The sequence below is a fragment of the Orcinus orca genome, chromosome 3 (genome assembly GCF_937001465.1).
Source record: "Orcinus orca chromosome 3, mOrcOrc1.1, whole genome shotgun sequence".
Classification (NCBI taxonomy): Eukaryota; Metazoa; Chordata; class Mammalia; order Artiodactyla; family Delphinidae; genus Orcinus; species Orcinus orca.
The window spans coordinates 52304754-52332692 of record NC_064561.1 but is presented as its reverse complement, the minus strand read 5'-3'; the positions used below and the strand labels follow the sequence as shown (position 1 = coordinate 52332692).

Here is a 27939-nt window from a genome sequence, read left to right as displayed (position 1 = left end):
TGGCCATCACGGCATTCCCTGGCCCTGCTGACATTCCCAGATCATTCCCAAGGGGACAGATCCCACTACTCTAGGCCAGCTGGACAACGTCCAGGTCACCACCCCTCTCACTTCCTCTCACCTACTCTCTCACTGCTCCAGAGAAACAGAAGAGAGAGCAAAAGTTCACTTCTTCCCACAATATGCCCATAGCCCCATTCCCTGGAAGGAAATGGGCAGGGCTTGCAAAGCTGCATCCCATTCCTGCCGCAGAGGAAAAGGTCAGAGGGTGGGGATGAGGGAAGGGTGGCACAGGTTCTGAGGCTGAAGTGAATCATGCCCACTTCCGCCAGCTGCCAGGGTGCCCTGCCACATCCCTGGCTCTGTGGTATGTGTATGGGGGGGGGCCAGGGCAGCAGCTGTGGGGGCTGATGCTTCATTCCTGCATCACTCTGGGGCCAAGGAAACAGATGTGTCCCATCAGGAGCCTCACAAAGTGCAGCTGGGTGCAAGGATGAACTGTTTCTGCCTTTGTTTTGCAACTGTGCTCCTAACCTGCCAACAGCCAGCTACACTCCCCCAGTTTAATACACGCTCTTCTCAGCTGTATGCATCCAGGGCAGGGGCAAGGGAATGAATAAAATACCAGTGTTTTCGTGCACACCACAAACATGAAATTTATTTAAAGCATCTACATGGAAGTTCATTACATCATGCTTTTATATCTCTGTGTTTGTCTTCTTACTTAGACCATGATATCTTAGAGAGTCAAGGCTATCTCATGTATTTTGGGGTCATTAGAACTTAGCAAAGAATCAGACACGTAGTGGGTGCTTAATACATGCTTGCTGAATTCAAGGCACACTTATCTTCAGAGAAACACTCTGCAAAAAAAATACATGCAGGGCTTCCCTGGTGGCACAGTGGTTGAGAGTCCGCCTGCCGATGCAGGGGACACGGGTTCGTGCTCTGGTCCGGGAGGATCCCACATTGCTGCGGAGCAGCTGGGCCCGTGAGCCACGGCCGCTGAGCCTGCGCGCCCCCGGGAGAGGCCACAACAGTGAAGGGCCCGTGTACCGCAAAAACAAAACAAACAAACAAACAAAAAAAACATGCAAAGCTCTATGACGCCCTACTGGTTATCTGATAAACTCACACATGGCTCCGAGGAAGTCCTACTGGAAATTGGATTCAAGGTCTTGCCCAAAGCAGAACTCCAGGCTTTCAAAGATCAGGCCAAAGTTTTGGTAACCAAAGACTCTTCCTAGGTAAATGTGCTATCATGAAGTAAGCACTTGGGTTTGTGGTACGGCTATTTCCCCGGTCTCTTTTAAAGAGTAAACAAAGGTTTAAATGATTGTTGTTTCAGAGATATTTAGGAAACAGGAAAAAAAAAATTGGTTTTATTATGTATGTGCCTTTTGTTGTAACTTCCTGAGAATACCTTTGGAAGTCAACACTAATAAATACTAGATAATCACCACGGGGGACTGTCATGGGCCACCGCGACCCCCATCAGTTTCTGCTCTTTTCTCTCTGGGGATTGAACAAACTCCAACACATCCGCCCTCTCCCCCCACGTCTCCCTCCCCCCAAACACACTATTCCTGCACCACCTGCCACTTGACTGTCTCGCAGTCAACCCTGAGCCCCTGGGAATGACGTGAACGACAAGCAGAGGAGGCCCCTCTCCTGTGCCTGCTTTGGGCGATTAACACCTGTTCTAGAACAAAGCGCCACGAAGATCAAGGTGAGCCCCTTAGAAAGTCTATTTCAAAGCAGCCATGACCAACAGTCACTCACCTCCCAAATACACACCCAATTGTTTCAGAGACTCAACTAAATATGTCTAAGGCTAACTGTCTTATTTGGGCTGTAAACACTTCTTGGGATTGCTATGACTCAGGCTTTTTAATATTTTCCTGGATATACTGGGTACGGAGCACACGCCTGAGGAACACTTCGTTACCTGGACTGGAGAGTAAGGATAGCTTAGTCCAGCCACCCTTCAGCACTGGGGAGAAAAGGGCAAACAGCACACGCACTGCAGGCAGGGGCTTTGCAGCCAAGGCCAAGGCAACACATACGGAAAAGGCTATTTACGTGATTAACTGTGCATTGTCATGGTTCTTCCAGGCGAGCAGCTTGCGCCTCCAGCTAAGAAATGACCAGAGGGTAGAGTACGGGTTCTCGGAAACTTCACACATATTTCCATGAGTCCACACTTCCAAGCCCACGAGGGCAATCCGGATATTCAAGGATCGGTAAAACTGAAAACACACAGAGAAGAGAGTCACAGCATCATCTGTCAACACCACTGGAGATTATGAGCCCCTTCCTAGCCCAAGCGCTCAGAGCACAGATTCCAGATTTCTCTTCTATACATGCCTCCAAGGGGAAGAGGGAACACGTGTTGCTCTTCACCTTCTAAGAAGGGGGACATCCTGAGACAGGCACGACATCCTAAGAGAGGCTCTGCCCCTGGTGGCAGAGCTGGGGTGACTTAGCTTAGAGAAATGAAGACTGAGATAGGACACAGAGTTGCTTTCAGACATGCACGGGGTTCTCATGTGGAGAAAGGATCAGCATTTTTGCACATAAGCCTAAAGCGGGGCTCAGTCTATAGGTAAAAAAGACAGGAAGACATTTCATTTCAAACAGGAAAAAAGCTTTCAAAGTGAGCTAAGCCACACTGTCATCTATAATAAGGACCTTTGGCCCAGGTGTCTGGTACAATTATCCCTCCCAATTCCTTTACGGCCCTTATCATTTTTATACATGTCTAAAAAGTTCTCTTGTATATGCATTTTCAAAACAACTTTATTGAGGTATAATTTACATATCACAGAATCCACCCATTTTAGGTGTACAGCTCAGTATTTTTTAGTAAACTTACCAAGTTGTAAAGTGATCACCATAATCCAATGTTAGACTATTTTCATCACACCAAGATCCCTTATGTCCACTTACCATCATTGCCCATTTTCACCCCCAGACCTGGGCAATCACTAATCCACTTTCTGTCTCCACAGATTTGCCTTTTCCAGACATATTCTATAAATGAAATTATACAATATGTAGTCTTTTGTTATTTCTTTCATTTAGCATGTTTCTGAGATTCATCCATCTTGTAGCCTGTATCAGGCTGCCATTCCTTTTTATTGCTGACTAGTATTCCATTGTGCGGATATATTAATGGATTTATTGGAAGACGTCTCCGACTCATTTTGGAAGTAAATGGGTGTAAATGAAATACATGTAGATAGATGTGCTTACTTTGAAAATGTCCTTCCCCATCACTGGGGGTTTTTGGGTTTTGTGAAGGATGCCATAAGCAGGTTGCAAGCTTTAGGTTGCAAAGGTCCCAGATAATCTTCAGGATTTCGTCCAACCCAGAGATCCTGAAATTCTATACACGAGCCTTGATCCTTGGGCTCCTTAAGGCTAGAGCTACGCCTAACTTTCATGACACAGTATATTTCATCTCACACACACATAGCAGGAAGAGGGTTTTCCTTAAAGCGAAGTACTGGAAGGCGTAGGTACAAGGAATTCTTTGGCCTATCCTAGAGAATACTGAGACAGCAACTTAAAAAAAAAAAAAATTGCAGGTAAACCTAGGTCATATGAGCAGGAGATGCCATCTTAATCCGAAAGTGGCAGATACTGCCCCAAGGTAAATATAACAATCATAGCACCAATGCTTATCAAGTGCTTTCTATGTATTAAGCACTGAGGCCTAGAGAAGTTCAGTAACTTGCCAAAGTCTCAGCAGGAAGCTGGCAGAGCCAGGATTAAGGCCCGGATTATTAGACCTCAGAGTCTAATCATGACGACACTACACTGCTGAAGTGCTACCATATTTACACATCCAGAGAATCAACTTGCCCCCAAGAAACTGTGATGTAAATGGGCTCCAGATTCAGCAGAGTATCAGTTGATTTCAATGGAAATTTTGATTTTCCTGCTTTATGCTAGGTCAATCATTACAGAAAATAAAGGGTTTGGATTTCAAATTGAACTTGCTTCACTAGGGAGCTTTTTGAGGACTTAAACTTGGCTTTTTTCACAGTTAAGGAAAAACATTTTTGATCGGGTTCATGATTCAGCTGATTAGTGCAGTGCATTCCAGTTTTAGTTCCATAATAGTTCAGTTCAAGTAGGTGGGTCAGCAAGCCTCAGAGAAGTGAGTTTGCCTTCCCTAACCCCAGCCGGGAGTGACTAACCTCAGCTGCAGATGAGATAACCGAGACTGCTTCATAGAGCAGACCAGCTGGCGAGGCTGGGGGCCTTCCAGCAAGGATGTGGTTTGCTAATGCCTCTCTTCTCCTTCCACTTTTCACCAGCACCACTGGTTCGATCACCCAGACCAGCTGCAGAATCTACATAGCGGAGACCCAGCCAAGTCTCCCACCTGCAGCATCTCCAGAACAATAGATGTCACATGGGGGATAACATGGTCTACCCCCAGGGAAACAAGCTTTTCTTGTTTTCCCAGATGCTGAGTGTTTGGGTTGTGGGATCATTTAGATGTTATTGCTGAGTGAACTGAAGGCTAGAGAGAGGACTGGACTGTATCCCTGGAGTCCTTCCTTCCAGGAAATGCCAGTGTTTGACTTTCACCAGGCACCAAACACTGACCAGCGTTTCCAGAGTCATCTACGGCAAAAACACAGGGCATAGACCTGCCCATCCAATGACTTCAGTACACTAACAAATTTGCTTGTAAATCCCTAAAAATATTTGTTCTCTTCCTTATCCTCTAATATTTTTTTTTTAAATATATATATATATTCCCCCTTGAGACCTGGGATCCAGGAATCCCTAGCAGGCCCAGAGTTAAGGTTCAGAAGTTTTGTGAGTGCCCTGAAACTGTACAATAAATGTGATCAGATTCTCAGAGACCTGCAATCCCAAACATTAAAATCTACTTTTTAAAACTATTTACCACTCGCCTATCAAGAGGCCACTGTCATTCTAGGTTACCTCTTCTGCATTTTGCACTCTTTCATATAAACAAAGTATTTCCAAGTCCCAGACCAGCCTATTCTAGTAAAATTCAAGAATCTGGGTATTTCCTAAGAGCTTGTTTAAAAGAGCCTGACCTAGGAAAGTTAACCAACTGCATGGCTTTTCTAAGAGACAAAACCAAATGATTTTAGAACTGTTTTACAGATGGAGATTATACAGACTGACCCCAAACAACCCACTCCTCAACTTTTAAGGCAGGGATGAGGGGAAGGGGGTCAGAGGACAGCACTCTGGGTCCTCGCCCCTGCTTCAGCTTAGAGGAGCCTGTTGTCATCGGACTTCTATATTAGACATTGGAAAAAGGATTCCATCAGAAAAACAAAAACAATCCAAAGCTATTGATTTAAATCAACCCCTCATTTTGTAAATTAAAAAACAAAACAAAACAGCAACCCAAACAAGACAAGTTACTTGGCTAGGTCCATGCAGTCGACGGTCTTGTCGTGACCACTGAGCTTCGGCTGCATCGCTACTGCCTCCCAGAAGCTGGTGGGGCGGCCAGTCGAGCAAGAGGCAAGTCAGGTGTGATCTCCTGTCCTGCAGCTCCTCTAAGGTGCTGGCACCTTTCCCACAAGGACACACCTGGTCTCACCTTATCAACGTAATTGGCGATCTCCATGAGCTTGTGTTTGGTGGCGTCCTGGTCTCGTCGATTCTTCTGAAACTAAATGGGGCAAGCAGAACTAGGTGAGACCCCAGAACCCTTCCCAGGACCCCTCGTGTGCCCCATTACTGGTCTTTGAATTCCTTTTCATTTTCTTCCATCTTCTATGACGACTATCTCCCTGACACATAGTGTCAGCTTGGGAGGGCAGAACCTGGGTCACATCCATCTTGGTACCTCCAACTACTAGCTCAGTTCCAGGCACACGGTAGGCATGTTAACAGTTGTGCAGTGAACTGAACTGTCCTCCTCCAGCCTGTGAAGTCAACCTTGTTCTCCTGTCCTCCTAATTACAAGGCCTCCTGCAAACTTCCACTGGGGCTTAGAAGAGGGACCAATCCAATCCTTGCCTCGATCATCACCCCAGCATGGAGCCGCCATCACAGGGATCTCACAAGGCCTCCGTGCACGTGATCAGTCAACACGGTCAAATTGTTGCTGAACAACTGCAGTGTGCAAGGCACTGCACTTGGTGCTGGGTAGGATACAAAGTGTGTGGTCCTGGTCCTAGCCTTGAAGGAGCTTCAGTTAAAACACAGAGCGGACCAGAAATAACAACAATGGCAGATGCTATATTTAAGGAGTATGAAATAGAAACGGGCTGAGAAAACCTGCACAGAAATAACTGCAACAGGAGGCTGTGTGAATGACACAAAATGAGTGCTGGCGATGAGGATCATAAAACCTTGGGAAATAGGCTTCATCTAGGCACGCTACTCAGATCAACTAGCAATGCCTTCCACAGTGAGAAGAATTCTAAGACTGCAAGGGGCTCGGCAGCAAAAAGTGCTGTGCTCCATCAGAAATATCTGCCGTGGGCAGCAGGAGGGGCACATTTCTGTAGGTAGCCTCACTTAATCACGCCTGCTTCAAAAGGGTAGATCACGGGCTTCCCTGGTGGCGCAGTGGTTGAGAGTCCACCTGCCGATGCAGGGGACACGGGGTCGTGCCCCGGTCCGGGGGGATCCCACGTGCCGCGGAGCGGCTGGGCCCGTGAGCCATGGCCGCTGAGCCTGCGCGTCCGGAGCTTGTGCTCCGCAACGGAAGAGGCCACAACAGTGAGAGGCCCGCGTACCGCAAAAAAAAAAAAAAAGGGTAGATCACTTTCAGCTGCAATGATGAAGGAAAGCTTCACAGCATAAAGATAAAACTTGCTACAACTGAAACCTAAATTTGAAAATGATGGGTACGTCCTATATGCCGCCATTGTTACACAGAACCTGGGTACCTATCTGATTTACCTTGTGTACACACGATATATGTTACTTCAGTCCAAACCTTCACGTCCTTCCTCCACTGCATCCCACAAGAATATACAAGAAAGAAATGAAAAGAACAGCCAAATAAAACACCCTGGGATATTTGTCCAGATGGGGGTGTGTCTCAGCCACGATAGGGGGAGAAACGCACCATTTCCTATTCTCCCACTGCTTCTGGACCTTCCTGGGCCTCCTGGGAACCGTGACTCATCAGAACTGCAATCGTCTCACTTTCACCAGTGCTTTCTATGGAGTTAAATTCAATGTAAGATCCTGGGACTTAGACCTTTCCAAGGTGTTAATCCTGAAGTTTCTCTTTACTCAGTCATCCCATTTCTAAACTCGTCTCACAGGCACAGAAAGTGCTGCAGCATTTAGGGAGTATTTATTAGTACATCAGAGTCAGACTTCATTGTCTTTCAGATATATTAATCCTATCTTCAAACAGCTGCCCGATAATACCACCATAGTTTTAAGGAATGTACCATGCTATCCTGAAGAGCCTCAGGCAAGAGTCAGCAAACTTTCTGCAAATGGCCAGATGGTAAATATTTTAGGCTTTGCAGCCATAAAGTCTCTACCACAACTACTCAACTCTGCCATTGTAGCTCAAAAGCAGCCATGGACAACACATGCAGCGGTAGGCACGGATACGTTCCAGTAAAACTTTATTTATAAAAACCCGGAGTGGGCTGGATTTGACCATGGGCTATAGCTTACAGACCTCTGATGTAAAGAAAAGAGTATCTCCCACTTACACTTTCTGGGCTGACACAGGCCTTAAAACACGGTGCATCACCTGGTCTTTCCCAGCTGCCCCACATTCTGTCTGTATCTTGAAAAGTCCTTGGCATACCTGTTCTCGCAGCTGCCCTGTCTCCTCCTCCAAATCCCATCTTGCTCTTCCCCCACCTGGATCTCCCATTTCACCTAAGGAATGAATAAACTGAGAACCACCCCCAAGTGCTCCCACCTAGGCCCAGGGAGCTGCATGGTCATTTTTACTGCTGAAAACCCTCTCTCCAGGCAGCAACCCCATCCACGTCTCTGCTCCCTGTGCTAAGTCCAGAGCCCAGAGGCGAAGCCTGGCCTGTCTCAACACCAGGTTATAAATCACAGATAAGGCGCCCTCCTCTTCCCTGTCTGCCGTCCTCTCAGATTAATTAATTGTCAGGAATACATTTCTGCCCGCGGAGGATGAGAGGCCACTTGGAGAGGGAGTGGGGGAGGAGGTGGTGAGGGGGGCAAGGATTTGTGAGCCTGTGAGCCCAGCCTGGCCTATTGCTTCCCCACCCACCCCTGCCCAGGACCTGAGTAGTGAGCACACTCCCCATCCACCATCCACTGAGCTGCATGAATCACGGCCTGTGGGCAGCACCTATGGGGCGCTGCTGGAGACCCTCCCTCTAGAACAGGAAGATGGCTCTATGCACAGCACAGTTCTGGAGGCACCTTGGGTGCACACTTTTCCTTTTGGGGGTTTGCTGTGACCCTGGAGGTCAGGAGACTGAAGATGTCCGATCCTCACCCCACCCCCGCTTCTCCAGCTTTCAGACTCACACCCAGTGGGTTTTAAATCCCCACACCAGGAGTCCTCTGGTGAGAGTGCAAGGCCGAGGGGGAGCATCACCCCACCTTTCCATTAGAGCAGCTGTGTTTCTATATGCTTAACTATCAGGGTCCCAGGAGCTTTCATCTGAACAAAGGATTCTGCAGCACACACAAAAAAAGGTTCGAGACCACTGTATTAGAGGATCTCAAGATGTCCCGGAGCCGGGGAAGCTCAGCTCTCTTCCAGCAACCCTCCCACTATGGCAGTTCTGTTAGGCAGGGGCCAGTGCCATTAGCATCCCCCATGACTGCGCAGCTGCAGCTTTTAAATCACTTAGGATTTTGCTCCCCACACCACTCCCCCATCCTACACACACACCAGTCTTTGGAAAGGAAAACAAAAGAAAAAAAAAAAAGAAAGAAAGAAAGGCTGCTGGAAAAACCAATACCAACACCAATTAAAAAGCAAAACTCCTCTCAAAGCAGAACAAGATGTTTCCTCGGGGCTTCCCTGGTGGCGCAGTGGTTAAGAATCCGCCTGCCAATGCAGGGCACACGGGTTCGAGCCCTGGTCCGGGAAGAACCCACATGCCACGGAGCAACTAAGCCCGTGTGCCACAATGACTGAGCCTGTGCTCTAGAGCCCACTAACCACAACTACTGAGCCTGCATGCCACAACTACTGAAGCCTGCACTCTAGGGCCCACAAGCCACAACTACTGAGCCCGTGCACCACAACTACTGAAGCCTGCACTCTAGAGCCCACGGGCCACAACTACTGAGCCCACGCCACAACTACTGAAGCCTGCACTCTAGAGCCCGTGCTCTGCAACAAGAGAAGCCACTGCAGTGAGAAGCCCGCGCACCACAACGAAGAGTAGCCACCACTCGTGGCAACTAGAGAAAGCCCACACGCAGCAACGAAGACCCAACGCAGCCAAAAATAAATAAATAAATAAAATTGAAATATATATATATATATATATTAAAAAAAAAAAAAGATGTTTCCTCGGCCTGGGAAAGCCCTTCACCTCCACGTCTCTGCGCAGTTAACGACTCCGTGTCCTTTCAGACACTCAAGGGCCACCTCCTCCTGCCACTAACACTGGAAGGCAGCTCTTCCAGCGCGAAGTCTAGTATTCTTCCCCCTTCCCTGCACTGCCTCCAGGATCTGTGCTGTGGGATTGCTCCTCTGGGGGAGCTGCTAACTAACCCATTTGGATGGTATGTGACAGATGGGAACTGTGATGAGTTCTGTCAGAAAGGGAGCCCCAGGCGAGGTGCAGTGTGAGAACGTGGGGAGTGCTCAGCTCATCTGAACTTCCATGCCCAGAAGATATGTCAGTTCTGTGGTTGAGCCACTACATAAAGTGAGAATGAGGTAAAATACGGCTAATTTAGGCAAATATGGGCCGTAGGGCCTGAATCCATTCTTTAGGAGTCAGCTTCAACACCACTGCCTTGGGAAGCTTTTCCCAATTCATTATCTGCACTCTAATCCTCTACAATGAACCATCCTATAGCAGTCATCACACTTGGAACTAGAGAGTTTTTGTGCTGCTACTGTAAACCCTGTGATGTGAGGGGCAGGTCTATCTCTATTCTCCCAAAGAATAAGCACCAAAACCTAAGGGTCTTCAGACCCAGTCTAAGAAATGTTAACCCAAATAACATCCTTTATCCTGATGTTCTGATTAATGCACTGAGCTGGAAGAGACTTCTCCTTGTTTTTTTCCCAACTATGTTTAAAATAGCAAAAAGAGCCCTTGGTCAGATTTAAGGTCAAAATCACATGACAAACCGGAAAAAGAGGAATGCTTTAGTATTTCCCCAAAGCAGTTTGAAGGCTGGAATGGAAGCTATCAAGAGAGCAATTTTTCTGCTAAAACCCATTGCCTCCCCCTTACCTCTTCATAATCAGCCACAAGGTAAAGCTCCACATACTTCATGGAGTGTAAATCTTCCCTTTTCATCTAAGAAAGAGACATAAGCAGATCAGAGCTATAGAAATGGTGGACTTGACCTCATTTCAAAAAACTGCTCAGAAATGGTGCAGTTAATAAGCAGCGGCCCTCCTTACTAAATTTGTACCTGGGATCTAGAGACAACCCCAGCTATGTCGCTTCATCATCACCCTCACTACACCTTCCGCCCGCCATCTTGGTTATCGCGGGAGGCTGCTCTGGGACAGCGGGTCCAGTCCTTTAGTCTCCAGAAATAACGAGCTGGCTGCCTAGTGCAGACAGAACAGAGGCTGACATACCGTGAGGGAACATGCTGACAGTCAAGTTCCCAAAAGACATTTAAACCACATACCTCTATTTTCGGTATAAATAAATACAAGCATTTTGTGCACATGGTTAAGTGGCTATTCCAAAAAGGGAGGCGTATATTTTTTTCTCACATTTTAAAGTTTCTGAAATCAGCACCTTATTTTAAAGGTAGTAATGTTTTCCCCCAAAGCTGTTATTCTGTCGAAAACAAGGGTTTCTCACACTCAACAATGACTTAGACTAAGAGGAGAAAGCTAATTCCTCCTTCTTAGCCATCTCCCTTTAATTTAGAAATACTCCTGGATCCAAGGTAAGGGTCCTCAGAAGGGACAAGCCTATCCCCAGGCTAACTCCTGTGCTAAAAAAACTCACCCTGCGAGGTCGCTTCTTGGTCTGGTTTGTAAACGGAAGGACCCAGTCCCTGGCGGTGGGCATGGAGTGCTCGAACCCACAGTTCCTGGGGGGAAGCTTGAGATGTTCGGATCTGTAAATAAGGTGGTAGCCCTCGCTGTCAGGGAGGGGCTCGATGATGTAGCTGAGGTTACTGCTCACCATAATCAGTCCTCTGTTGACGGGAGAAATAGAATCTCTGGTCAAAGATTATGGTCCTGGAAAAGTCCCTTGCTCAGGCCTCAGTTTCCCCCTATAAAAAATTTCACAGTTGGTTTTGATCATTGCTTCTTAATCTTATTATGGGGTCGTGCGCTCCTTGGTGAGAATCTGACGCAAACTCAGACTTCCTCTCCAGAGAAATGCACATGTACGTGAGACGTGGTGCACGGTTTCAGGGTACAAAAGCATATCACAGAGAAGCTTGAAGGTTCTAAAAGGGCTGGACCAGGGACAGTTCATACTCATAAAGGATGGCAGGACTAGGATTCCAAAAAGCCTCCCAAACCCAAACACAGCATACAACAGATCACAGGTCAAAACTTGATAGACGGAGAAAAAGACAGTCTGGTGACTGGAGGAAGAATGTTGGCCTGAGGATGAGGAGACCCAAGTGCTAATCTTAGCTCCAACATTAAATTGCCAAATGCTCTTCAACAAACCTCTTCAATCACTCCAAGCCTCAGTTTCCCCAAGTGTAAATGCAAGTGATAATTTTCTAACTTCACAGGACTCTTGGGATGATTAAATGGAAAGACAAGTGTCCTTGCTCTTGGAAACCAAAGCTAGAGACATCACTGATGGCATGCCTACCAGCCCCAATTTCCCTGTGTCAGCAAGGCAGCTCTGCAGTGAGGTGACACCCACAACCAAGCATGTGTGACTACTCTTTTCTCTGGGTTACAGATACTAGCCTTGAGCTCAGAATAAATATGTGTGTTCATTCATTATATTTTTTCATTCACTGAACCCTTACTCTGTATTAGATGTAATCCAGACATAATCCCTGCCCTTGTGTAATTCACATTCCATTGGAGGACAGACATTCATTCCACAAATACTTCCGGAGCTGCTGCTATGTGCCAGGCATCGTGCTAGTTGCTGAGGACGGACTAGTGAACAGGACAGACAAGATGCCTGCCCTCACGGAGCTTAGAGTCTGAACATGGGAATAAATCACTACAGTATGTTAACAGAAAAGGCAAAAAGCTTTCAACGCCCTTAACACTGATGTTGGATGCTGCTGCCTGGGGTGCTGCATCAATGAGGCTTCTGGGCGCTTTATCTGGACTCGGTGAGAAAGAGTGCACAACTTATCACCAATCGCTATCACCAATAATCAATGGAAGGGACAGCAGAGGCCCCCGTAGCAGGTATTTGCCATCCTTGACACCGTGAGATGAAAACTAGAGCAAGGGAATGTTATCAGGGCCCTGGGGAAGGAAGGTCCCAGCAATGTACCCCAGGGACCCCACAGCATTTCGTGTGCTCCAAAACCTCAGGCTCTATCCATTCAGAAATTTCAAAAGGTAAAGTGTAGCCAAGTCAGTCTTTGCCACTCCAAACTGGCAGGACCTCTCTTCGGCTGTCTCGGCTTCCATCCCTGCCCCTAGCACCTCCGGATCCCCGCCCAGGTTTTGCCCTTTGGAAAGAGCCTGTGATGCTCTCAGGAGAGACAGCGCCAGGCCCTGATCAGCAGCAGTCCTTCCTGGAATCCATCCCTGGTTGACCTCATTCCTGTGCCAGGGAGCCTGACGACTTCCCGGCTACCTCATCCAGGCTGACGCAGCAATCCCAGACCAGCCCCCCAGCGGGACGCCCTATGGGCTGCCTGTGCAGCTGGGGGTGAGAGTGGAACAAACAGCAAGGGTCACATCCGCTCCTGAGTCCGGACGGGAAAGGGCAGAGGGCAGAGCTGCTGTGGGCATCCTGTTCTCAAGCTATCTTCTCATCTTGGCTGACCAAGGCCCCTCCCCGTCACCTCAGTTCCCCCAATGGCTACAAACACTACAAACCAGCCGATGGCTTTGTGTGCACTGGGTTGTGGCTGTGGAGATAACACCCAGTGGGTGGAAAGTTCCAGTGTAGCTGACCAGGCATCACTTGAATAAGCCTCTAGGCCGAATAGGACAGAGACAACACAGAAGTTTGGTGCACAGTGAACAACAATCATGGTGGTTATAAACTATTGAGTCTTTACTATGGACCAGGCACTGTGCTGAGTATTTTATTATTCACACCAACTTCTATGATCCTTACAGATATTATCCTCATTTTACAAACGAGAAAACTAAGGCTCAGTGAGGTTAATCAACTGACCAAAGTCACACAGGCAGTAAAAACCTAAGTAGTCTGGTTCTAGGTCCCAAGACCTTAACCATGACCTCACACCGCCTCTGTCACCAGAGCCCTGTAGAGTAGCTATAAGTGACAAGAATCAGCAACTCTCCTCTGAGGCGTGATTACCCAACTGGCCTGTCTGAAGTAAGACCCCAGCTGGGAGAGGCAGTCAGTCCACTTCTCATTTTTAGACACCATTTTTTGAGAGTTAACTATATGCCAGGCACTGTGCTTATAACTGTCATTCTTATTTCATTCTTACATCAATGCTGTAAAGCACCATTATGGGTCCCATTTGATAGATAAGGAAACTGAGCTCCAGAGAGATTAAATAACAAGCTCTCATGGGTATTCTGGGGCCAAAGATTTAAGGTCTGGCAGACTCTGGACCCCATGCCCTTAACTTCTATGCTATCTGCCTCTATCAGTGAGTTCCAAACCTAGGGGTCAGAGATCTTAGGATCAAATCTCCCAGATCTATCCATTAGAATATTCTACAGGGTGTATTAAAAATGGAGGTGTCCAGGCCCCACCTAGGAGATGCAGATTCTGCAGGCCTGAGCAAGTGAACAAGTCCCATAGGAATCTCCTGCACAGCCACACTCAGGAACCTTGACCTGGAGCTCAGCCTCTGGCAGGGCCCTGTCTTTTCACAGAGCTCTAAGCAATTCTGTTCCAGGGAGTGGGCAGATTATAACTGGAGAAACACAAGCTCAGAAGGACATTGAAGGTCCTTCCAGCAATACGACTCTGCGGCCGCTCCCCTCCCCTGCCCCTGCTGCGGCTGCTGGTAACGCGCCTGTGTCACAGTTGCCACCTTCCCGACTGCCAGGGGATGGAGAACAGGCTGGCGCAAGCCCTAGCATGTCACAGCGAAGCCCAGCTTTGAAAGTGGGGGGATTTGTGAGAATCTACTTCCCAGGGCCCTTCACTGTCACCAATCCCAAGCCCTGCTAGCTGCCCTCCCCTGAACACCCACCAGTCATTTCTCCTTCTAAGTGTCTCAGTTGATCTAATTTGCTAAATGTAAGCACTGGCAGAGCTTAGCGGGGGGTGGGGGTGGGGTGGGGTGCGCGGGACGGGGACCCATGAGGTTGGGTGGCCAGGACCTCACACGCTATTCATTGTTGAGAGCGACCTCACACGCTATTCATTGTTGAGAGCTTGATACAAATGAAATTGTACAGAGGAACCCTGGCAGGGCAGGCCAGGCAGGCAGCAGGTTTAACCCCTGAATGACTACAAGGCTCGCTCAAATGCATCCTTCCAGGAACTAGGCAAGAACTGCTTCTTAGGAATTTGTCCATTCAGAGCTGAACCCAAGGGGACACACCCTACATGGCTATATCCAGAGCTGCCCTAAGAGGTAATCACTCTGTCACACTTCTTTCCTTCCCCCAAAATCTGCATGCAAGTGAGAAGGAGTTACAGGGAGCTTCAAAGGCAGCACAGAGGTGACGTGGTCACACGGGTGACGTGGTCCCTCTGGGATGGGGTGGCAAGCACAAGGGGAGAGCATGGGCTTGGGAGTGGGACAAACCTGGATTCAAATTCTGGCTCTGCTGTCTGCTAGCTTTGGGCTAAGTTACTCAACAAAGCTTCCCCTCTCACAGGGCTGCTATGACAGTTGACTGAAGTAAGAGGCAATGTTTACTAATAATTAGGGTAATATTTAAAAAGGATAGCTAATAGTCATTGAGCATGTATGATACACAAGGCAGGGTACAAGGCATCTTATTCAGTAGCCATTCAGCACATATGTATTGAGCACGTACTGTGTGACAGGAACAGTTCTAGGCACCGGGGATGCAGCGTGATAGGAAAACAAAAAAAAGTCCCTGATCTCAAGGAAGTTGCACTCATCACCTCATGTAAATCCACCAATGATGTCACTATTGTTGCTCCCATTTTACAGGTGAGAAAGCTGATGCTAGGGAACTGAAGCAACCTGTCAGGTTTTATACCAGGAACTGCCTGGCTCCAGAATCTACACCTGACAAAACTTGATGCTGCCCTGTGAGCGCTTACTCTATGCTTGACACAGAGGTAGCATTTCTTATCTGTTCTGCAGAAGGAAGGCCAGGTATTCAAATGGGAAAGGGCCACGCCTCTCCTTGGCAAAAGGGCAGATAGGCATGGACTGGCTCCTTCTGTCCCAGGCGCCCCACCTCCTGGAAACTCTGCCCACTCTCTCTGCAGCACAGACATTTCTACACTGAAGAGTCCTTTCCATGGTCTTGTCTACCCTGCTTTCTCAGATCAGAGGAACCAAAGCCCAGAGAAGTAGGAACTTGCCCAAGGTCACCTAGTGACCTACTGTTAGAGCTGGGGGCAGATCCCAGGTCTCCTGACATCCAGGCTCCTTACTCATGGGCGGAGCCATGACACGACCCTCAGCCTCCCACCCAGGACTCAGCAGCCCCCTGCACCGTGGGCATCATCTAGAGAGCTGAGCTGGCCAAGGCAAAGACAAGGAGGAAATGAAATGAAACGGGGAGGAAAGCTCAGAGATCACACAGCCGGGAGGTATGGAGCTAGATCTGAAACTCAGGTCGCTTGACTCTAAATTGTGAGCTCCTTCTAAGCCATCACATAACGTTCACACACATCCTCCTGTGCACACTCTTAATTTCATATCCTCTCTCTCCCTCTCTCTCCCACAAAGTCTGAGTCCAGGGACCTGGGGTAAGGTATAACCACAGTGAGTATGGGCCCCAGGGTTTTGAGGACAGATCTGCTATAAGAGTGATGCATCAGGGCTTCCCTGGTGGCGCAGTGGTTGAGAGTCCGCCTGCCGATGCAGGGGACACGGGTTCGTGCCCCGGTCCGGGAAGATCCCACATGCCGCGGAGCGGCCGGGCCCGTGAGCCATGGCCGCTGAGCCTGCGCGTCCGGAGCCTGTGCTCCGCAACGGGAGAGGCCACAACAGTGAGAGGCCTGCGTACCACAAAAAAAAAAAAAAAAAAAGAGTGATGCATCAAATAGATGACTACAGGTGATCTACTGTATGTCTTTGAAAGACTTTCTATGTAATTAAACTTGCCAGACATTAGTACTTAAGATACTATACAGCCATTAAAAGAATGAGCTAGATCTATGTGTGCCTATGACATAATGTTAAACTGGAAAAAGAAAAAAACAAATTACAGAATGGTATGTATAACCCTATAACCAATCTCCCTTGGATTAAAAAATCATATATACACATAATTTTGTATTTCAATTATGTACACTCCCCAACAGATTACAGATGGGGAATGAGATGGATTGAAAGGGCAGGACAGGATAAAGAATTTTCACTTCTTTTAGTTTTATGCTCCAGTATTATTTGGATGTTTAGCACACTCATTAGTTACGTAATGATAATCTTCAAGCACTTTCTTTACAAACAAAGTGACCAATCAGGTTTAAAAAATGTTTTTACTGCAATCAATACCTCTCCTGCTGATAGACAGTGAGTTGGACACACACGTGCGCACGCGCACACACACACACACACGTACACGCACGCCCAGTGTCTGCCAAATCCCACAGGTTCAGTCAAGGACACCTCAACCCAGTAATGTCTAGATTTCTTCACAACTAATCGTTGCTCCTAAAATTTATACTTTATGTTAATTTGCAAAGCATTTGTGCACACAAGACATCGTATAGGACATTTAGATGAGTCCTTCATAGGAGACAGGCTTGGGGAGTATGGACACTAAACACCCCTAGGAAATGGTGTGCCACATCGTTTCATTGGTGTAGCTTATAAATATCCAGAGCTGCCACTCTATTCTCGAAGGGGTCAGGGGCCTAAACAAGATTACAGAGCATTATATTACATACCCATGTTCCTTTTTGGAAGGAAGATTTCTAAAAGGATACACAAGAAACTGGTAACAATGGCTGCCTCTGGGGAGGGGGGATTCGGGAAACAGGAAGCGTACTCTTTCATTGTACGCTCTTGTATTATTTGAATGTATTTTTACTATGATCCCGTATTACCTCTTCAATTAAATTAGCCTAAAGAACTGCTTTGGAGAGAAGAGGACGCCCAGCAACAATCTAGAAACTCAGCTGGATTCCTCTGTATTTGTATCATCAGCCAGAAGAGCCCACTTGGTATAAATCCTACCTATTTTCTCCAATCACAAAGAGCATGTTTCCAGGAGAGAAGCACAATTGCTATGGAGATTTTCCATTGCAGCATCGCTTTATGAGCCTTAGTGGGGGGCGACTGGAGTGTTCCGCGTTCCGCGGGTTTGAAGCCTGCTGCTGCTACAGCTGCTCCTACTCCAGAGTCTGAATCGAGCCATCTGCCAGGCGTCTCCAGCTCTTAAATCAGTCGGGCCCACAGACACCCTTGGTTTCTTAAGGTGTGTAGTGAGAAGGCTGGGAAAATAAGGCGGGTGGACCCCATAAAAGGGAAGCGTGCAAAATAGAAACACATGGACGGCTCACCCGGTTCCCCCCTATCAGCACAGCTGTGGGAATGATGTACAAAGAGGCCAAGCCAAATTCCCACTGCCCCAGACCAAGAGGACAGAGGAATAGGCAGAGAGAAGCAAGTCACACCCGCATGTTCCCTTTCCTCCTTCTTGGGACAGATGCTGTTCACTTGCAGACTGCAGACGACTGGGCCCGTAAACACCACTGGAAGGCCAGTTGGCTAGGCTCAATCAGGTCACTTGAGCAGGGGATTTGGGGCCTCTGTTATGGCCTCCCAGCCAAAGCTTGTTTCCTGCCTGATCCCCTCCGGCCAGCTCACCATGAAGCCTTACAGATGAGACATGGCTCGACGTATAAACAAACACGTGGGATCGGCAGCATGATGGGCCTCACATTGGCACGCGAGCCTGGGTGAGTCTTAGCATGGTTTCACTGTTATAGGATGATAATAATCCCGTCTGCATGCTGTAGCGTTAACACAGCACTTAACATTCTCTACCATGCCTATCATCCATGCCCACTTTACGGAAGAGAAACTGAGGGCTCAGGAAATTACTTTTATATGCCTGTCTTCCCTCCACCCGTGTAGGACATGGGCATAGAGCAGACACCCACTGTTAATTTGCTGAATGAAAGAAACAATCATTGGCTCAATCGATCAAGAGAGAGGAAGGGTACACAGTGGAAACACCTCCTACTGGCTCATGAGGGCCAACGTGTGCATATCTGCCCAATGCTGCCTTCAGTAACATCATGTTGATAGCTTCGAATTGGTCATGGTGGGAATATTTTTACCAGCATACTGGCAGATGCTACATATCAGTGCTTTTTTTTCTTTTTGTTTTCATAGAGCTAGGTTATCAACACACTGGGTATAGGTACCACATAGTATAGGCAATTAAAACCCAGGCAATTAGTATAGGCAATTAGAACACAGGTTTTTCAGATCATCATCTCTTTTCCAAAAGGAGGGGAGGGTGGGAAGAGTCTAAATAAATGATTTTTATTACTCCAACATACATGTATAGATCCTACTATATGCAAAGCGCCAGGGTAGGCTGGAGGAGAGAAACAGATATTGAGATAGAATTCATATTCTCAAGGAACACATATTCTCAGGTATAAACTATAACGGGCACACATATCACCTGGGGATCTTGGTAAAAATACAGGTTACAATCCAGTAGGTCTGGGTGGGACCTAAGATACTACATTTTGAACAAGCTCCCAGGTGATACTGATGGTGCCCCGCTGCGGGTCCCGCCCAGGAAGCACGGGTCTGGGAGGTGACTGAGTGCTTGTATATACTGGCCAGTTCTAAACGTTAGATATCTATTAGCACGTGCAATCCTCACAACACGACAGATATATATTTCCCTTATCCACATTTTACAAAAGAGACCATCAAGGTCCAAGGTCACCCCTCTGGTCAACTGCTACTTGCTCAAAGCCAGGTCGTCTGGCTCAGAGAATGAAGTCACTCTCTTTCCAACATGCCCCCTCGTTGGAACTTTTCAGTTCATTTTCTGTCTTGAAGATTATCCCTGCTTCTCCCTTCTCTTCCTGCTCTTTTCACTAGCTGCCCATTTCCTTTTTTGCCGCCTATAAGCACTTCTACCAGAGAAGAGCAAAGGAGAAGTGGGAATAAATGCTCAAATTCATCAATTTCAAGTGTATGAACCATGTCTTCTATTTCCTATATCCTGGTGCTTTGACACTGGGACCTTGCTCCTGCCCCCAGGGTTAGCCACTTCCTACAGATGGTAACTCACCAGTGAGCACAGCATGCCTTTCCAATGGGCTTCTCTCTCTCTGGGTTGCCCACCTCCCCGGGCCTGTTCACCCCAGGGCCAGGTACCAGACAACTAGGGACAGCCCCATGCCCCAGATCCCACCAAAATTATTCAAACTAGCCAATCCTAAGCCTGCTTACCCTGCCTTTCCTGTTCCTTTCCACAGAAACCACAATAAAGACTCTTGCCCACGTTCCCTCTCCCCCGTCTGCCTCCTGACTGACCCCTGTGCTGCCCTGTGCCCCAGCCCCAGCATGGCATGCCCCTCCTCCTGGGATCTTGAGTACAATAAAGTGTCTTTTCAACGGCAGTTGTCTCCTGCTCTGTGGGCTTCACCACACCTAAATAATAATAAAACCTCAAGCTCCTCAGGAAAGAGTCTGCTCAATCCCCAGTGAATCTGTGGGTTATCTATTATTAACGTTATTATTTTTACCGTCACCATCATCAAAGGATTACTTCCCTTGTCCCTCCCAAGCTCAGCCCTTCTCAGAGCTGGCTTGCATACATTCTCAACAGACAGCTTCTCAAAGTCCCTGCCCAAGGCCAGCCCCGCTTAGCTTAAAAAATTCCATTGCTGGGGAGAGTCTCAGGTGCGCCCCACCCAGCACTGTCAGGGCCTCTTACCTCATTCCCCGGCAGGTGCTGAGCGTGACACTGGACTGTTCTGCCTTCCTCACTGTCCCATGGTAAAAGCAGTGATCCTAGCGTGGAGAAAGCGGGTGGTCAGACCACAGGATACTGATAAGCATGGCAACGTTAGCGTCTCGTGAAAGTCAGGGATGATTATATAGCTACCCTAAGCTTACAACCTGCAAAGAGCTTTCTAAGCCACCATTTTGTTTGACCCTCGCAATGTTCCTGGGCGGTGGGACAGGGTGGATGCCATCATCCTCACTGAAAAGATGAAGAAGCTAAGGCTCAGAGGAGCGAAGAGATTTGCCGCAGGTCTCACTGCTAGTTGGGGAACCCGGGATTTAAGATCTCTTTTTTTTTTTTCAGAGAAACAGTTTATTTATTTATTTTTGGCTGCGTTGGGTCTTCGTTGCTGCGCGCGGGCTTTCTCTAGTTGTAGCGAGCGAGGGCTACTCTTCGTTGCATTGCACAGGCTTCTCATTGCGGTGGTTTCTCTTGTTGTGGAGCACAGGCTCTAGGCACGTGGGCTTCAGTAGTTGTGGCACGTGGGCTCAGTAGTTGTGGCTCGCAGGCTCTAGATCACGGGCTCAGTAGTTGTGGCGCATGGGCTTAGTTGCTCTGCGGCATGTGGGATCTTCCCGGAGCAGGGCTCGAACCCGTGTCCCCTGCATTGGCAGGCAGATTCTTAACCACTGCACCACCAGGGAAGTCCCTCAGATGTCTTTCTATGACACGATGCTGGCCACAGGAAACACTGGCTTCTCAAAAGCCTGCCTCCCCACTAGACTCACATCTTTGACCCCCCGTAAGGACTGAACAGTGTCCCCCGCAAAATTCATGTCTACCCAGAACCTCAGAATGTGATCTTATTTGGAATAGGGTCTTTGCAGATGTAATTAAATTAAGATGAGGCAATACTGAACTACTATTCTTATAAAAAGAAGCGAGGACACAGAGAGACACACACACACAAAGAGAAAGGCCATGTGCAGACGGAGGCAGAGATTAGACAAAACTAGAAGCCAAGAAGCACCAAGCGTGGCCAGGAGCCACTAGAAGCTGGAAGAGGCAAGGAAGGATCCTTCCCTAGAGACGACAGAGGGAGCATAACCTTGATTTTGGGCTTCTAGCCTTCAGAACTACGAGAGAACACATTTCTGTTGTTTTAAACCTCCAAGTTGATGGCACTGGTCTATCCCCCATCCTCCCTGCTCCCCTTGAATCCCTACCCGCCTGGAGCAGACTTGATTTGGCACCTGTGTCCATGGACGCTTGCAGGTCTGCTGCTGCTCTCTAGCCAGGGCATCTCACGGCCATCTGGTCTTCCGAACCCGGCTGGATTCCTCATGGCTACAAACCACTCTGTGCTAGGCCCAGGACTAGGCCCCGAGACACAACAGTGAGCAACAGACACAGCTCCAGCCTTCATAGGACTTAGGGTCTTGTGAGAGCCAATATTAGTTTAAAAGCCATACAAAGATAATTACAAATCATGAAGAAGGGCTTGAAATAAAGTTCGAGGTGCCAGTGGAGTGTTTGATAAGTAGGGTAGCCAGAGCATTTATGAGGCAAACCAGGACCCCGCTGAGAGTGATAAAGTGCTAAACCAGACAGACGGACACAAACCAGGACTGTTCCCAGCACACCAACGGGTGATAACAAGGGACACATTCCTACAAGCTTCTTCCCAAAAGGTCAAAAGAGATAAGCTGGTCCGAAGAGAAAGAAGGTAGAATCTCCAGGGCAGAGCCAGGTTCTTAAAAAGGGCTTAAGAAGGATGTAAACTGTGTAGCTGCAGACACAGAAGCTTTATCTTTCCCCACCAACGTCCTGGGCCAGAGCAGGGCCAATTGGGAATCTCTGGCATTCACCTACATAACAACAGTCCGAGTGACCCATCACCAGGACCACACTTGATTGTGGTTGTTCCTTGGTCCCCAGCGGGCAAGCATGTGACCCAGGAGACAGCTAACCCATTCGTCTACATTCTCTGGTTCCACCCTCTGCTCAGCTCTAGGCATGAGTATAGTGCAGCACACTTTACAAAGGGCTGTCACACACATCACCGCACGTGATGATAATGCCTGCCATTTACTGTTATTAACAGTAAGAGCTAACATCCACCCAGCTCTTGCTCCTGGATAAACAATTTATATGGTTTTTTTCCTTTAATTCTGACCACAGCCTTATGAGGTAGATACTCTTATTCTCATTTTTTAAAAGGGGGAACTAAAAGTTGGAGAGGTTTTAGGTCATTCACAGGGCCACACGGCAAAGTGGAGATTCAAACCCCAGCAGCCTGACTTCAGACTCCATGCTCTGTCTCTCTTAGCAAAAGCAGACCCAGCAAAGTGCATGGAACTTAGTTTGTCAAAGCTCTATTATCTTCCAGCACCAACGGAGACTGAGGTACTAGTCTAAGCCTTGCCTCTCACTGGTTATCTCGACTTCGGCATGTTCCTTTTTCTCTTCTCCCCTCAATTTCCTCATATGTAAGATGTGGCATTGGAAGAGATGTTTATAAATTCCCATAAAAATCAGTGATTCATCTTACCCTTCCACAGCCCTGAGAGTCAGATCTTAGTATATCCAATTTTCAGATGAGGAAACTCAACACTAGTGTGGTCAAAAGGGTTTTTCAGGTCACACAGCTAGTTAAAGCCAAGACTAAAACCCTGGCTTCAGACCCCAAACTCTGCAACTCGTTCTACTGGAACACACTCACAGACCATTCCCCCAGTGATCTGACCTAGATCAGGGCTGGAGCCCACAGGCCCAGCAATGGGTTGGATAAGGTTCCCACAAATCCCACTACCCCTGGCCAAGTTTGGTAGGAGAGTGTGATCCGCAACATTTGGGTCAAGCGAGGCTAAGTGGTTTATTCCATTCCCATTTCTCTTGGAGTCTTCAGCTCCCAAGTAAGAAAGCTGACTGGAAGCCCCCTGGGGCTGGGTGGGGGGCTTTGCAAGAGCCCAGGAGCAGGGGATGTAAGAAAACAAAGAGGCATCCCATGCTTCAGGCGAGATGTGCTTCTGTGCTTCAGTCAACGAGACCTTCAGGAAGGAGGGGCTCTCTGGGAGGGAGGGGAAGTTCTCTCACTGTCCTCTGTTTCTCAAAGGCCCTCACAACATCTCTGCCTAACCCTGAGAGCACAAAGAACAAGTACACAACAGCCATGAAGTCATCGCATTCCTTCCCAGCTTCTCAGCCTGAGGGGGCCACCCTGAGGGGGCTTTCGTAGCAGGAAGCATGAGCTCATGGCAAACTCAGAGCACTGAGACCCATTCTTCAGCACAGAAGTGCAGAAGCCAAGCCCAGAGGAGGGTGCTTTGTGAGGTCATAATGGCGAGGGGCTTTTGAGGCATGTCTGTCCCTTCCCCACCGAGCTGGAGACAGAGAACAGAAGTCTCAAGGGAGGAAGAAGTTTCAACCAAGGGGCCTTGAAGAAGGTGTGGAGCCACAGCTGGCCAGCCTTCCCAGAGATGAGAAGACAGAGCCTACTTGCCTCCCGTGGGCACCAGCCACTCCCCCCACCCCAGGAAGGTCTTGGTGAAGAAGGCAGCCCTGATCTTCACACCCAACAGTCCAACATAACCCCTCAGCTACCGAGTTACTACAGACCTCTTAGACCCATCGAAACCTAACTGTCCTGTGTCCCTCTCCTCATTCAGGGGTGATCTGATAAACTCATCTGTGCTGCTAACAACTGTTAGTGGCTGTCATTGTCTTCTAGGCTTTTGCATTCCGGCAGGGCTACTGTAGAGACTGGATCACGTGGGAACCTCAGGGTCATGGGAAGCTGTGGGAGGAGCCCATCGTGCTGCCTACACACCACACCCCCCAGATACGCACACCACAAAAGCCCATGACATCCAGCCCCAAAGGCAAAAGACTGCTCCTTCTGCTGGAGTCTGTCTTCCCTTCTCCTTCACCCCTGCTCTTTGGCACAGAGTCTCAGAAGGGTCACTCAAGTCCAGAATGTCTCAGCTTGGGCACTATTGACATTTGAGGCCAGATAATTCTCTGCTGTGGAGGACTGGCCTGTGCATTGTAGGGTAATTGGCAGCATCCCTACCCACCAGATGCCAGTAGCATCCACCTCCCAGTCATGATAACCCAAACTGTGCCTACAAATTGCCAAGGGTCCCCTCCTTTGTTGGCTAAAACAGTCAAAGAGACAAATAGAATATTTTAGGGTAATTGCACCTGATTAAAATTGGTATAAATCATCACGAAGCATATTTCCTTTGCTTTATGTTCATTACCAACATATTTAACAAAAATTTAAGGAAAAGAAATGATTTAAACCAAAATCACTCCTAGTGGAGAACCACCACTCTAATCCTACAAATTCTAAAAGGTGCCCTGTAGGAAAAGCTAGCAAACCATGAAATGTGTATGATTCATGACCTTAAATGTCCACCAGTGACCAAATGGTGTGGTGGAGCAAACTAAAAGACTAAAACTGAAACATCATTTTTTAAATGACAAATCTCTGTGCAAACAGCCAAGCTCAACTTGGAGGGGAAAAATACCCAATATGAAGATAGCAGCAAAATAAGAAAATCTTCACATCCTAAAACCACATTAAAAAGGCAGAGTACAGGGCTTCCCTGGTGGTGCAGTGGTTGAGAATCTGCCTGCTAATGCAGGGGACACGGGTTCGAGCCCTGGTCTGGGAGGATCACACATGCCGCGGAGCAACTAAGCCTGTGAGCCACAACTACTGAGCCTGCGTGACTGGAGCCTGTGCCCCGCAACGGGGGAGGCCGCGATAGTGAGAGGCCCGCGCACTGCGATGAAGAGTGGCCCCCGCTTGCCACAACCAGAGAAAGCCCTCGCACAGAAACGAAGACCCAACACAGCAAAAATAAATAATAAAAAATAATTAATAAACTCCTACCCCCAACATCTTAAAAAAAAAAAAAGGCAGAGTACAAAACCTTACATGTCCATATGAAAAAAAAAACAAACACCCGACTGGGTGAGATGACAGGATTACCAGTAAATCATTTCTCTTACTTAAACTTTTGTTAGTATGTGGGTAATTAACATAAAGCAAAGAAAATGTATGCTTCACGATGATTTATATCAACTTTAATCAGATGCAACTTGCTTAAAATATTGTTTGTTTCACCATTTTAGCCAGCAAACGGGAGGGTACGCTTACGAAACAACAAATTCATATTTCGTGTCTCCTGCTCACTCCCTGGGTCTCAGTCAGGGAAACAATTTCTTCAGGGGAGGGACTGTCTCCACTGAGCATCTCCTCACTTCCTAGGGGTGGGTCTGGGATAGGGCATCTGCTTGACAGATATTGACCTGAACTTACCTCGGATTTCAGGGTGGTAGTTCGAGGGTTGCCACTTGGAGTATATTGGGTTTCTGTGTAGGCTGGAGCAAAAAGGTGCCTGAAAAGAATAAAAACAGGCATTTGTCTCCTTAGATGATGGACTTCACGGTCCTGGGAACAGCAGCCAGTGATTCTAACTAAACTTGGTAGAGCCACCCCAAGCGTCTCCACACAGAAGGAACTAGGCAGTCCTATGGAACGGCTCAAGGAATAAAAAGAAAAACAGAGTGAAGTTTGTTATGAACTTTGTGTTCATTGGGATCATCGCTTAAGTCAGCCACAACCAGATAGAGTTGACCACAAAAGCAGTTATCTCAGATCTTAACTCGTTCTGGGTCCTGGGAAAATACATGTGCAAACACATTCACAAAATTTCCCAGGGTCTATGGACCCTATTGTGTACCTTGACTGATTATTTCTCCAACGTATCCACCAACTTTTGGTATATGCACACCAATTTTTCTTTAAGGGAACCCCTATTCCCTGTTGCATGTTTTGGTAAGACTGTCAGTCAAGGTATCCTACCTGGCCTTGGCCAAGGGTGGCCCTCGGCGCGAGCCAAGCCAATGGAGCAATGCTGCAAGAACTTAACAAATGGGAGCTATTCATCTTCTCCTGTTCCTGCTGCATGGGTTCCAGGAGTTTCCTTTGCCCATCTTTTCTGAGACCTAGTGGTTCAGATCCCCTGAGACCTGGTAGTTTTACGTGTTACCCTTCCAATATTGTTTTTTCTTTCCTAAAATTGGACATTGGTTTCTCTCTTGCCACAGACCTCTTGCAGCTGGGGTTAAGAATCCCTCACCAGGGCTTCCCTGGTGGCGCGGTGGTTGAGAGTCCACCTGCCGATACAGGGGACACTGGTTCTTGCCCCGGTCCGGGAAGATCCCACGTGCTATGGAGTGGCTGGGCCCGTGAGCCATGGCCGCTGAGCCTGCGCGTCCGGAGCCTGTGCTCCGCAACAGGAGAGGCCACAGCAGTGAGAGGCCCCCGTACTGCAAAAAAGAAAAAGAAAAAAAAAAAAAAGAAACGAAACAAAAAGAATCCCTCACCAAAGGCAAGGTGACCTCAAATAAGGCTTTTAGAATTTCCCTGAAAGTTAAAAGGCAAAAGAGCCAAATGGACGCTTCAACTAGCTCAGCCACGTTAAAAGCAGAACGAATCTAAAGAAAATCGTGGTCAGGGGGCAAAGTTTGTAATGGAAGGCACCACTAAAAATTGAAATCTAACAAAAAAGAATTAAGTGGATCTATATCTACTAATGTGGAAAGATGTCTAAAATGGAGTTAGATAAAGACAATAAATTTCAGGAAAGTATGTACTTTTTAAATCCCTTTTAATGAAAAAGTAACAGCAGTACACACTAGTGCATGCATCAACAACAGCTGGAGGAGGGCACGCCCATCGTTAATGGTGGTTATCTCAGGGAATTACGGAAGATGTTCACAATGTAAGCTGTATAATATTTCTGAAAAACTGGTTGATCTTAAAGAATAATTATCATGTTTTTATTCTGAAAACAGAAAATCTAATTTGAAACTGCTTTTTAAATAAGAAGATACAAGCTGAGGCCAGCATAGAAAGCCAAAGGGACCTGCAGGGACCACCCTGGTTTTGTAAGAGGTGACATTTCCCACAAGAGAGGGTCATTGAAGAGGATCTCCAGAGTCTCTCGGAGTCACTTCCGGCTCTAAGTTCCGGGACCCCAGACTCTCAGATTCCCCTCCACCCAAAGAGTGCAGTCGGAAGGCAAATGCCACAAGGGTTGTCTCTTGCACTATGTCAAGCCCTTCAACGTGCTGGCTCGGACGAGAAGAAAAGAAACCCAACAGGGAGATGTAAAAACAAAGCAAAACAGAAAACCCAGCTTGTGTAGAGAAACTCCAATTCACATGGAAAGCTTGGGTCAGTAGCTAACTTGCCAGATTCTGTCTCCCTTTCTCTTCCTCCGTAGCATCTAACCAGTCAGGGATCGAAGGGAAGAGTCACCCATTTGTCTGAGGGAGATAAACTGTAAGCCCCAGGAGGACAGAGGCCAAGCTGTTTTGCTCACCAGTATATACTGGTGTTTAACATGTACTCAGTGAAAGAATGTGTTAACTAATTACTGAATGAATGAATGAGTGAGTCGTTGAGCATACTAGGAGCTTAGAACATGGTCTGGAGTCTGAGAGACTAAGTTTCAGTGCCAGTTCTGACATGTACTGTCTCTATGGCCATGAGCGAGTTGTTTTACCTC

The 27939-nt window shown here is 47.7% G+C and overlaps 2 protein-coding genes across 3 annotated transcripts in view; both read right to left on the bottom strand.

The window, feature by feature from the left end:
- Positions 1-27939, bottom strand: part of ADAM19 (ADAM metallopeptidase domain 19) — an 88778-nt gene that overhangs the window by 29199 nt on the left and 31640 nt on the right. For both annotated transcript variants that reach the window (XM_033407916.2, XM_033407915.2), the window contains exons 4-9: positions 25683-25761; positions 20342-20418; positions 11130-11322; positions 10392-10457; positions 5603-5674; positions 2083-2249 (exon numbers count right to left, since the gene is read on the bottom strand). In XM_033407916.2, the coding sequence (XP_033263807.1) occupies positions 2083-2249; positions 5603-5674; positions 10392-10457; positions 11130-11322; positions 20342-20418; positions 25683-25761 (654 nt within the window). The remainder of the gene's footprint in view (positions 1-2082; positions 2250-5602; positions 5675-10391; positions 10458-11129; positions 11323-20341; positions 20419-25682; positions 25762-27939) is intronic.
- Positions 1-27939, bottom strand: part of MED7 (mediator complex subunit 7) — a 358603-nt gene that overhangs the window by 313396 nt on the left and 17268 nt on the right. The gene's annotated exons all lie outside the window — the stretch shown is intronic.